Source organism: Cryptotermes secundus, unplaced genomic scaffold (assembly GCF_002891405.2).
Source record: "Cryptotermes secundus unplaced genomic scaffold, Csec_1.0 scaffold979, whole genome shotgun sequence".
NCBI lineage: Eukaryota > Metazoa > Arthropoda > Insecta > Blattodea > Kalotermitidae > Cryptotermes > Cryptotermes secundus.
Window position 1 is genome coordinate 990,995 of NW_019736411.1, and position 13,100 is coordinate 1,004,094.

At 38.9% G+C, this 13,100-nt stretch overlaps 1 protein-coding gene across 1 annotated transcript in view; it reads left to right on the forward strand.

Annotated features, from left to right (window-relative positions):
• Nucleotides 1-13,100, forward strand: part of LOC111869937 (soluble guanylate cyclase 89Db) — an 84,676-nt gene that overhangs the window by 20,962 nt on the left and 50,614 nt on the right. The window contains exons 2-3 of the mRNA XM_023861831.2: nt 1,050-1,255; nt 2,631-2,824. Coding sequence (XP_023717599.2) covers nt 1,050-1,255; nt 2,631-2,824 — 400 coding nt within the window. The remainder of the gene's footprint in view (nt 1-1,049; nt 1,256-2,630; nt 2,825-13,100) is intronic.

A 13,100-nucleotide genomic window follows, 5' to 3' on the forward strand; every position in this document is an offset into this window, starting at 1 on the left:
AGTGTTTCCATTATTTTATTCACATTCTGTATATATATATAGGATGTCACCCTGTTTGCTATCAGTCCAGAAGCTCATCTCATGAGAGCCAATCATGACAACTCCTCCTTCTTCTCAATTCCTCTATACGTACTTGATTACCCGAAACATATATCCACATTTTGTGAGTTCACTAAAATTAAAGATGTATATCTGAACCTCAGGAGTCACCCCAACATACTGTGCCGAATTAGCACCAGTCGAAAAGCAAGACTGACATCAGGCCTACTCGTATAACCTGCAGCCCTCTGCATTAGTAACCACTTGCTGTATCTCAGTACAGTATTTCAGTATCGCTAATGCCAAAGGTCGCCATTGGACGATCCTGAGGAGGTTCTATCATCCTCCGATCCAAACCACCTAAATCCTTTCCTTCCCATCTTATTTCCATTCGCCCATTCATAAATGTACAGGGTGCTTAGAATATCACATAAAATATGCATAGATTTTTTAAAAATGCAAGAAGAAAGTAATCATGAGAAATATTTCCCACAATTTCCTTCTTTGAAAAAAAAATTATGTATGCTAATAACATAAGGCCGTAGTATAGGTAAAATTCTTTTTACCTGAGACTTAAAATGTAGAATTATTGTTACATAAAGCTGGATTTCTAATTGAATAAAGTTATCTCCTTATTTCTTCTTCTTCTTCGTGAACGTAAAGAAGGGTTAGGCCTCAAGACCTGTTCCTTTAAAGGGCAAGGTGTTCTCGTTCTTTCCATGTTTTCCTGGGTCTTCCAGCAACCAGTCGTAACCGAGGATGAGATTAAAAATCTAGTTTGAGCAAGTGGCTTCTGACTATCCTTCCCAGGAGCTCTGACGAGCACTTTTGATATAATTTTATGCCTTCCGTTATGTTATTCACCTTTTACCTATTACGAATGTCGGAATTTTTCTGACGCTCCAATCCCGTAATTCCCTTAATTAATCGCATATGGGCAGAGCAATGACGCTCCGTCTGCACCTGCCCCTAGAAAAGTCTAACCTGAGTTCCGTTTTACGCTGTTGCAGCTGGAGTACGGTGAAGAAGTATGGCAGCAAGTGAGAGAGCAGGCGGACTGCAAGTTCGCCGTGTTCAACACACACCACATCTATCCCGACCACGTGATGACGAGCCTCGCGGCAGCTTGTGCAAATGTCACAGGAGAAGGCGCAACCACAGATCATTTCATGCAGTTCTTTGGTCGCTGCTTCGTGCGCTTCTTTAGCAACTTTGGGTACGGAAAAATATCAGGCCACTCTATAATTAGAGCACACGTGATCTGTGAGAATTATAATGACAATGATAATTCAGTACAATTATTTAGTTATCTATTTATTTACATGCTTACTCAGTAGCCCAAATTTCAATGAGCAGATTCTCTAGTCGATAAATATAAAGGGTAACATCTTTTGGGATGTAATGTTGCGTAATCTGGTAAAATACATCAATGTTTTCCGGAAATTCCAGTAATGTATTCACAAACTACATGGTGTCATATCCCAGAAAATAGCACTCTTCAACACAATCTTATATTAAAGATAGAATCAGAAGCAAATTGAAATCATAAATTGTAAAATCAAAATTATGTAAGTAAACTGTGAAAGTAAAAGCATATTATTGTTAGGTATACTTAAATTGGTAGATGAATAGCTTAGTAACTTCAACATGTATACCTTCTCATACGTATAGACTTCTTTACCAAGAACAGTTTCTCACTCAATCTACTAAATTTAATTTGCATCTTATTCCAACCGAGAATAACCAAATCCAAATCGATTAATAACTTTCGGTCTAAAACTTTCCATAAAAAATTTAAACGAGATATATTCTGTAATTTCTAAAATGAAATCTGCGGATAGAAGGACTAGCGGATTTATTTTTGCATTCGCTTTGCACACATTGTGAAATAACTGAATAACTCTATATGCCCTCTTTATTAATTCTAAACGTTAGTAAGCACGTTCTCCGGAGTAGTTTCATGTACACGGAAAGCCTTGGAAACTAGAAAATCTTATGCATATAGGATGCCTGGCAACCAAATAATAATTTATATAACAGGGCGATTGGCAACAATAAAATATAGTAGACACAGAACGACTGGAAACCTGATGACTGGTAACCAGACATTTTCTTATAATCAGAATGATTGACAGCCAATGAATCTTATGTCTACAGGGCGCCAAGCAAAAAATCTCATGCATAAAGATATCTGGATATCAGACAGTCTCAAGTGTACAGTATAATTGTAACCAAGAAAATAATTATTCGTACAGAATGTTAAAAACCAGACAATGGCATATATAAAGGGCGCCTGACAGTCATTCAGTATCATGTATGCAGGACGATTAGCAGTCACATATTCTTGTCTATACAGGAAACCAGACAACTAATCTTACGTACAGACATCGCCAAGCAACCAAAGAATCTTATATATACAAGATGTCTGACAACCAGACAACCTCATGTGGACAGCAGCCAATGTTATGTACACAGGACGCCAGCAGCGACGTATGATGATCTTATGTATGAAGGGTGCATTGCATCCCCATGAAATAAACTGTCACAAATTATTATTAAATAATTTTACTTATCCATAAATATTCTTTCAGTTACGATCTGACGATCAAAGCAACTGGGCGATATTTCTCTGACTTCCTGCAAAATGTAGACAACATCCATTTGCAGATGCGTTTCACTTACCCCAAGATGAAGAGCCCCTCCATGTATATCACCCACGTAGATCCTCAGGGTGTGGTGCTGGTGTACAGGAGTAATCGGCAGGGTTTCATTCACTACTTCATGGGTAAGTACCTCGCAAACTCTTCATGTACTCCTTTTATCATAGTCCAGATACTACTGAAGGTTCTCTGACGACCTCTTAGGATGTGCCGAAGAAAAGGTTGGGCCAAGATTCAGAATAGTTACCCTTTCGTACCAGTTATTTCTCCTTCGCTAGAATTAGCCATTAATGCACAGAAATATTCCGTCCCCCCGTTGTTTAATTAGCTTTCGTCTTCAACGCGTTTGGTAAGAACCTATTTGGCCAGCTGTTTAAAAGATTCCTGTTTTGCAGAACTGTGAAATTCATCACAGTCGCCATAAAAGCCCTGTTTATAACGATGAATTTTATAAATTGAATCCACTTAAATTTCTCAGATCCTGTTCCTCTAATTCTCCATTTTAATAATTTTAATCCATGTTTTAGTCTCTGAATCGCATTCACCAGCCAAATACGGAATATATTGATTGCTTAGCCAATGCATGCTACATGGTCCGACTAAGTTCAGAAGCTCCTTTACATAAAATATTCTCTTCTTCCTTAAAAATTCATCTCTTACATGTAAATATTCTCCTCAGCACAATCTTTCGCGCTTCGTTTTTGATCCTCTCTCTCTTTTCAGCCTGTTCCTCTGAAGATTCTAATTGGTTCTACGACGGTGTATAACATTCAGACTCAAGAAGTTTCTGGACTTTGTCCGTCATCCGGTATTCTAGAAACTAGAAAACGCAACGTTTCGGAAATTGGATCTGATCCGTCCTCAGGTGAGAGGGAGAAGACATACTCAGCTGGGTCCCTTAGAAAGAGCTAACTTCAATTACTGGTTCAGAGATGGAGGTAAACTCTGAGGATGGAAACAGATCCAGTTTCCGAAACACTGTGTTTTCTATTTTCTAGAAAATGGCACAATGGATAAAGTCCAAAAATCCAGTAATTCTGGATGTTCCTCTGTCTCTAAATTTTTAATGAAGTGAATAAGTGACTTTTGTACCTTCAGATTAAAAATCAGTGTAGCTGTCTACTAGCCAATTAACGAACTAAGTACGGACATCAAGCTTAACGGAATTTGAATATCGACCTCTCAAAAAATTATGATTTAGAGGCTTACTTGGATCTTACATAAGCAGATGGGTGCCGATCCCGGGTCTGGTCAAGTGGGATTTGTGGTGGACCAAGTAGCGCTGGGGCGAGTTTTCTCTGAGTACTTTGGTTCACCTGCCAATCTTTATTCCACCAAATTTTCCATCATCATAATCACCCGCGGCAGGCTAATAAGTGGCCGCCCTGCCGAGTGGACCCAGTTGGAATCCACCCCCCACTAAGCGAATTAAAAAATAAAAGCAGATGGATTCAATTCAACTTTCGAGAATAAATATTCATTCTTGCATGTATATGTAAGATTATTAAATGTCGCCCATAATCTTTAAGATTTTTAAAAGTAAGAAATGTAACCTGTTTTGAGGATGTATAAGCATGGCGAAGTTCTCTATCTGAGGTCTTTACTACTGTGAAAGCCTAGGCTGCCCTCTGGAATATGAAATCATGTAATTGTATATATTTTCATCAGTTTCCCAGAGTGATTTGCTCCTTCATATTCAGGATGGAAAGTAGTTCCCCCCAAAAGGTTGTACTTTGGACTGGGTAAAATTTCATTTGCCACAATTCTTTTTCAGTCAAGGGAATTTTAATTCACAAGCGATCCTTTCTAAGTATGAAAATAATGTGCGATAATTGTATATGCTACACTTTCCATAGCATGGTGGTGACTATGAAGATCGTTATCTTATGGAATGTAACGCCGTGTAGTCCTGTAGAAGCCCGGATACACGGAGCTACAGCTCAGAAGACAGTATTTTTCCATGCCTCAACTTTGTATAAAAAACATCTACTGTCTTAAGGGGGAAGAACAGAATCGATTCATGGTTAATTATGTACTCTTGAAACCTAAAATACGTGTAAATAAACTTATCCAATTTCATATTTTCCATAATGCAGAATTTTAAAATTGACTATGGAAGTAAGTAAGATAAAGGTATCCCTGTAGCAGGCCGTGGAGGCCCATAGGGTTATGAGATGTTGAGGTTCCCACATTTTCTAGACAATCGGTTCATAGATGGCGGCAAGGTTGTCAGCCCTACGCGCAGGCCGCCCTTTAACCTCAAGAATATTCCTAGTACTTATTTCTGTTAGAGGCTGAGTCGATCCCAAGGCCATGATGCGCCTGGAAGGATTAGGTCAATTGAAAGAATCCAATGACCTCATCGGGACTTGAACCCGCGACCTTCCGACTTGTAGCATAGTGCATCAACCAACTACGCAACCGTGTGCATCTTTGAATATGGAAAGCATATCTAATCCCTTTATGAATTTAGTGCATTACCATGAAAGAAAGGACTTCACGAAACTGGGGAGTTTTGCCTTGTACTTCCGAACTAACTAATCCCTTATTGATCATCTAAAAATCGCTTCTACCTTTTCATTAGTGAGGATTAGTCGGCAAGTTCCCGTTGATGGACTGGCGCTCCAATATTTTCAAACCTTCAGCACATTATGACAGGAAGTACTGCACTCCCTCGTCCAAAAGATCACGTAACAACGACTGATCTTCCCCACGAGAGAGAGCGGTAGCTGTTTTATTTAGCAGAGTTTATCCTGATAAGTGAGGCAAAGTCCGTTCACGTAAACGTAATCCGCGAGGAGGAACCAGAGTGAGCAAGTGGCAGCAGTCTTCAGACTGCACGCTCTCGCTGGTTCCTAGCTCGCGGATTTTTCTACCCTGAAGATGGAGGCGATACGTTCCTCCGAAACGTCGGTTCACACATGATCTACACGGCTCCACATTCCAGAAGACGGCATTCTTCATGTTTATGAAGTTATTGTTTACCGTCAATATGGTGATCTGTGTTGTTTCTTTCACTACAAAATTATCGTTTGATTAATTAGTTAAATTGTAGCCCAAAATCATTTGTATCTCGCCGACTGGAATACTCATTTCCCGTCACTTACGGCGACGCTCATTCCGTGGGTTCAAACTCATAAATATAGATGAAGCAATAAAAGCCACGCACTCTAAAATCTTTCGAGGTTGGACATAAATTTCCAGGAACCCAAAGACGTCTACCACAAAATCCAGTCTTCCCTTTGCAGATTTCCTCGCTTGTATAAAACAAAATCAAGACAATTTAGTTTGTGCTCGTAATTACAACAGTGACCTTGCCTATGTTCGATCCCGTGGGAAGGTGCAAAGTGGATTGCTACGGGGCGCATACACGCTCCGATACTTCAAGCTCATTAAAGTACTGTGCGCTCTTCCCAGACTTGCGTTACAGGCATTGGAATCCCTGGGAGATTTTAAGCCTGAGTTGATTTCCTGTTATCGCTTCAAAACAAGAAATGTTTGCTGTAGGTGTGAAAATATTTTACGTTATCTGGCACGAGCAGATACAATGATTCTTTCTTATCTAGTAAGAGTGTCAGGCTAGCATTTCAGTGGCGCGCAAATATCATAATTTTATTTAATTTTTCTTAACTTGTTAATATACAGTGGCGTGGTAATTATACTACTATTCAAGTAAATTTCGATTAAATTTATCGTGAATTTGTTAAAATCTAACTTTGTTAAGAATACCTAACCTTAATAAGTTTTAAATTTCTGGAAATGGAGCTATGTTTGGACAAAAATACTGAATTTGATAGAAGAACAATGAGCACTAGGCTGTGGCTCCATGACTTCTTTCCTTCTCTTTCTTTCATTATTCTTTCTTCCTTCTTCCTTTCCTCTTTCCTTTTTAAATATTCTTCTTCTCTCCATAAGAATCTCAACTGCCGTTTGAAGAAGAATATTTTGTTGTTCGTGTTGTAACGTCTCCAGATTTCTAGAGTCACACGTTCTTTTGGCCTATAGAACCCGTTTCGTTACCATGGTTACCATGAAAATATATTTATTATCATCAATGTCCCGACGCTTTTCTTATGTGGAAAATAAACAGGCAAAGAAACTCGTTTGTAATCGAATCCATGAACGTAATAACAAGACTAGCATATTTCTTTTCCAGAATTATCCCTCCAAGAGGAACATGTATTCACTTACAATTCTCTTCCACCGCTTGAAAGAAGACCTGTCAGACGGACAGATCAGTAGGTCTGTTATTTAGGGCATACATTGATTATCGTCACTGTTCAGACTATAGTACACTCCAATATAAGCTGGATATTTACCAGCGCTTTAGGTACTTATCAAGGAAGGCTCTCTGCTATGGAGTTACTCCACTCCATCATTAATGTAATTTTTATAATTAATATAAAATATGATTTAAAGGGTGTTAGCTGCGTCTCGGTAAACTTGAGTCTGGATGTAGGTCCATTATATTATTAGGTACCTAATTCAACCAAGGAATTTGCAATGTGTGGGAGATGTGACCAAGGTGAGGAAAATGGTATATAACTGCAAAATTCTTATATAAACCTGTTGAAAACTAGTAACTTAGAAGATTGAGAAATAGGTCTGAGGGCAATGTCGTAAGTAATGTGGGAAATTGTATTTTGATGAAATAGGTTGATTTGAGCCGCACCAAAGTTCGGTACAATTGCCTACTGCTATATCAGTGGTTTTTAGCTCTTTCATTTTTAACACCTGTCAGCTTTTAATCCATACTTTAATAATGTGACACATATGTCCATTGCTAGGCAACGGCTCGGTAAACATATTCCCGAAGTGTAGGCTCTCAACAATAGGACATCCATTGCTAGATAACGGACCAATAAATACACATTATTGACATCGGAAGACGGTGTTTTACTCAGGGTCTGTGCTAAGTATTTATAAGAGGGCACAGTGAGTCGTAGTTCAGATCAGAATTGAAGGAGTACAACGGATTTCATTTGGAAGTCAGAACAGTTCCAATGGAGTGTCCAGTTGGAAGAAGATAACGGTGTGTCAGATAGTGATTTGTGAACTGTTGTAACCAGTTTTGTAAATATCCAAAAAATTCGATCATGAAATCCAAAACCCGTCTTATTAGTCGAACGAAATCCGAATACGTGACAATACCATATTTCACAGGAAGTCGTGTCGGTTGCTGTGTTTCTAAATATTACAATGATTGAAGAATCAGCTGATAGAACTAGAAGTTATTAAAAAAAAGTCTTAAAGAAATATTTTGAAAGACCTCGCTGAATTGTGTTGGTTCAGAAACTGATATACTAGCGGATTCTTGTGAACACGGTAAAAGCAAAACATGTTTGATCAGCTTAGGGACTAGGTATGTATAAATTTTCAAAGACCTGAACTTTGGAATTAATTGGTTAAATATTTCTTATTCTCAGAGGCAAGGGAGAACCATTTGTTATATCGAAAGCTAAGTTATTTATAACGTGAAGATTGAAATGAAATTGGCTGTTCACAATCCGAAGTAAGTGATAACGTCGTTTCTAGGGAGAGAGTGGCAAATTGTTTTCCATCTGTCTGCCTGTCATTTCACTCGCTGCATGCTCAAACCCTCTCCAAGAGACAGGGCTTGAAAACATAATTACTTTCTTTCACGAAATGGCTCCAGAACTATAAGTTACGAGGGAGGCTTCCGACTCTTTCCTTCTCACATGTGTAAAACTGCCAGTAGCTTACTTGAATTTAATATGATTTCCACTACAAAGTAATTAAATAAGTTGTCGAAGAGAACATAAAAATATATTGCACATTGAAATATATTTCTTCATTAGCATGAAGTATGAATATATTGTCACGTGTAGGGAGGTAGGTGTGAAGAAAATAACGGGTTCTAGTTTGAATGTTTGGATTTGTTGACGCTTCGGTTATAATTTCTCTTAATTGGAAATAATGCAGCTCTATGGCTGATTTAGACAATTTACAGTTCACCGTTTCAGAAGCACTAGGATTCTCCGTCTTCACTAGTCGTTTCGTGGCAACGTATTTCAACGCAGAAACTAGAAATTCGAATCGCTATGAAGTCTTCTTGCCATTTCTTTTTCAATCACCCTGGAACCTTGGAACTATACTAAGACTCTCAACCGCAAGTGGGCTCGCCTTATGTAGCCGCGACACGGACAACGCAGAAAACGTAGTTCTATATAAGATCACACACAAAAGACGAGTCACGTGATAGCTAACCTCTGTTGGGGTGTGACGTCATTGAGCGTGCCTAAGCTGCACGGACAAAGAGAAAACACTGCTGCTGTATTGTGTGACGTCACCGCCTACGCGGAAGTGCATTTATCAAGCCGTTGTCTGGCAATGCGTTGACATGTCACAATATGTTTCGTACTACGAATTTATATTGAAGTGTAACAAAATAGAACGTACTCGCTTAATTGTTCCTTTATTTCCCAAAGTTTTTCTCCTCAATTCAAGTCACCTGTATGAAATATGCTCAGATGATACCTACTGAAAAGAGCGGGTCGTCGTGGGACAGTTAAATATGGTCATGAGTACCGCGGAACTCGGATCCAGGAACGAATCTGCTGGCTAAGTCCAGCACCAATTCACCCGACCGACAGCTAGACAAGTTTGGTCTTCTTCTATTTGAAAATACTACAGTTTACTAGTTTCGTGTAATAGTAAGTTTGTGTGCAAAGTATTCAGTTTCAATTTCGGTTGGGCTGCATGCTGTACTGTCCAACGTTTTAAATTATTTTCCTGAATTTCCTCAGATACTGATTCAGATGCTGAGATAGTACCTCGAAACAAGCGACAACCGCCACCTTTCAAATTCTTTCCTACTCGTATGTTATTTACCAACATTACTTATCAACTATTTTGGTTATACAGCACCGAATTATATGGGAAGATGGGCAGGAATTTTAGGGGGCGCTGTTGTACTGAGATTAACCTAGACGAAGTGAAGAAATCCGCCAGAAATCAAAGCAAGTACTGCAGGTAACCTGACCGTAAAACGAACCGGGTACTTTGCAAATATAACGTTCGATCGTCGCCCCTACACCAAACTATACGGTGATATTTATATTTTGTAAGTTAACTAGCAAGAGATATTTATCGTGGTTTAAGTTTACTCTCACACTATGGAGTGGAGATTTATGGGACATCTCTGAGCCGTTAACAATGTGGATGGTGTCTTCTTACTGGCAGGCACTTCACTTTTAGCTCTCCAATAATGGTATTCTCTCTCGAAGTGAAATTAGATCTATTCAGTTCAAGCCAATCTGCACTGAAACTTAGACTACTTCTAGCATTCAATCAATTCATCAATATTCATTCTCAACGCTACTGTAAACATCATTAAATAACCTATGATAAATATAATTATTCATTCAGAGTTTCCCGTTACTTACATATCATTAATTGTTTATCAAAATGTGATCATTGTTTAATTTGTACTACTATTTCGTAACAAAATTAGATCTATTCTTCTCGTGGCTATGTAAGACATAAATTTTCTTTTTTAGACCCAAACTCCGTCCCGAAAGCTACTTCATCCATACATCATCATCCTCCGAGGAGAGATGCCCATGACATATTTCAAGGTGTTTTCGCTTGGAGGGATTTAAAATATGATTTCTCAGACAGTATCCGAATTGCGTAACTCTTAACAGAAATTAGGCTCTTTGCAGCGTCATGTCGGTTATTGGTTATAGATTCAACTCGTCCGCGAAACACCCTAATCAGAAAGTCACTTACAATTGATTCTACGCAATACACAATATTGTCACATGATTGAGTGACTATAGACGGGGTTTCGATTGGTCACCCGATTTATTGGCCACTGACTCGAGATTACGCTTAAAGTAACAGCGTCGCTGTTATACACACTCTGCAGATCACTATAACTACAGCATACATAGTCTTCCATGTCTCTTGTAGTCGTCTCCTGATAATGGTTCCTAATACTGTCCTCTGCTTACGTCCTTACAGTCTGGCACATATCCAAAAGTCAAAGTCAAAGCCAGATTTACTTCGCGACTGGCAGTTTACCGCCAATCAGTTCGTTTTGGCGTCAAGCCCCTTGAGACTCACGATCAGACTTTTATTTCTTTGAACTGAACAGTTGCGATCATAGTCCTTATGTAATACCGTCTCTGAGTAGAAGATTGGTTTGTCTCTTATGAATATGCTTGGCCTTTCATTAAGTGTACATATCGCAGATATGACATGTTATTGAAAATTCTTCCTTTTGCGCTATGTAGAAGTCCTCTATCAGTACAGGCTTTGCAAAGCAGATCATGCCTATCTTACGAATCTTATGCTACATCGGCAGCTTAGTCAACTTATCCTAGAGTAAGTGGGAGTCAGAACTACTTCACGGCTAGCGGTTTACTGCAAATTATTTCGGTTTGCAGACAAGCCCCTAGAGACTCACGACCAGTAATTTTATTTTCCAAATGAACACTTGCAGTTATAGTCCTTATATAACTTCCTCTCTGACGAGATGATGGGTCTGCCGTTTACAATTGCTGCTTGACCTCGCAAGCGCGGTCATTCTCAGGTCCGAGTCCAGCGGGACTCGTGACCAAATTTTACTGTCTCAGATTCGAGGTCTGCGCTAGTCGAGCCCCAACTTAACCCACTAAACTCTGCCTCGCTTGTAACCCCTAGACACGGACCAACAGAAAACACCGTTACTGTATTGCTGAGTGAATGTATGTTGCGGGCATTACCTAGCACCGGGACTATATGCCAAAATATGTATGCTCTCGGAATGTACTTGAATATATTCGCACACTTTAAAATACCTGCTATGGAACTCTTATGGATGTGTGGAGGGTTTCACTTAATGACGTACCAATTTAGCTCACAGAATTGAAATTATCTAGTGTGGTATCTTATATATACAGAAAACATATATTTGAGTAGAACCTGCATATTGGAACTAATGACCTAACTTTGGAGGGCAGTACTGCATACTTTCTAGATGCTATGTTTGATACGTTTGTTATAGCAATGGCCTTTATATTCAATTATGAAAATACAAGTATAACATTTCAAAATTAATCACTTTGTAAATTGCATATATTCGAAAAATATTTTTTCTTTGTATTACGTTAACATCCATAATATCAATAAATGTGTGAGAAATTTTCATAGAGCATAATGAGGTCTATATTTTTATATCATGAACAAATTTTTGTCAATGAAGTATATTCAAAGAAAATTAATACATTTATTTTTCGCTTCATATAAAGTATGCGCTATATTGGATTCATATGAACAAAGTTTTAATCCACGTGACAATCTTTAATGTGGCCCCAATGGATATACAATCAAAATATATCAAGTAGTTTCAGAAATGCAATATGTGGACGGCGGGACGGACGAACAGTTAAGCTGGCAGATATGACCTCCTCTTTGTGCGTTTATTTTCATCCTTTCGCTCCACGTTTACGTGTAGTCAAGAACTAACTCCATGGAGCTGAGCCCTTCTTGAGAAGCCGCCAGTTGTGCCGCTACTCAATATATATGGAACCTGAAGTTTGATTGGGGTGTTCACAAGAGCCCTCCACTGGTCCCTATCCTGAGCCAGATCAATGTTTAGTAACTAATGTCAACATAAATTCTCGTCAGCATTAGCAGTGCGGCGAAACGTCACGGTTGAGTGATTAAACCACCCGCTTCGATATTCGAACATAGGACCTCAGGAGTACTAATTACTAATCATTATGTCACTACAACAGCCAACTGTGTCCTATTCTGTGGTACTACACCGGAATCAGCTTTGTAGGCCGAAGCAACATCGAGGTAAACCTCAGTCAATATACCCCGCACACCGACCCTGTATCACCTGCCTGTGTACACAAGATAAGCTCTCTCCTGAGCGGTCATGATGTGCTGCAGAGAAAGGTGCTCTTTACGATGGAAAAAGGAAATGTAATAAAAATTATGGTCAGTGTTTTTGAGTTACGTACTGACAAGTTATGTCTCAAAGCTTAGGAATATTGTAGTTCTTTCCATGACAAGGAATAACTTCGCACGGAAGAGAAAGTCACGCGGAGAATGTTCAGAGAATAACAGATTGCATAATCGCTCACGGAAATCAATAGGTATATGTGGTCATCACGGAAGGATGGATTGTCTACAACACAATCACTGAACCGAAGAAGCCTTACGGATTTTGTCTTGAATATATGACAAAATAACGTAAACTGACCGCCGAATATTATAGTGGTCGTCAAATCTAAGAGGAAGAAATGAAAGGGGAATGTAACACTGAAAAATCCGTACAACATTTTATTCGTAAAATGCGATGTGTAAAACTCAATTGAGAAACATGTGTATAGAGAAAAGTATAATATTAAAACGAATGTTAAAGAAAACCGAGCCGGGATAGCGTAG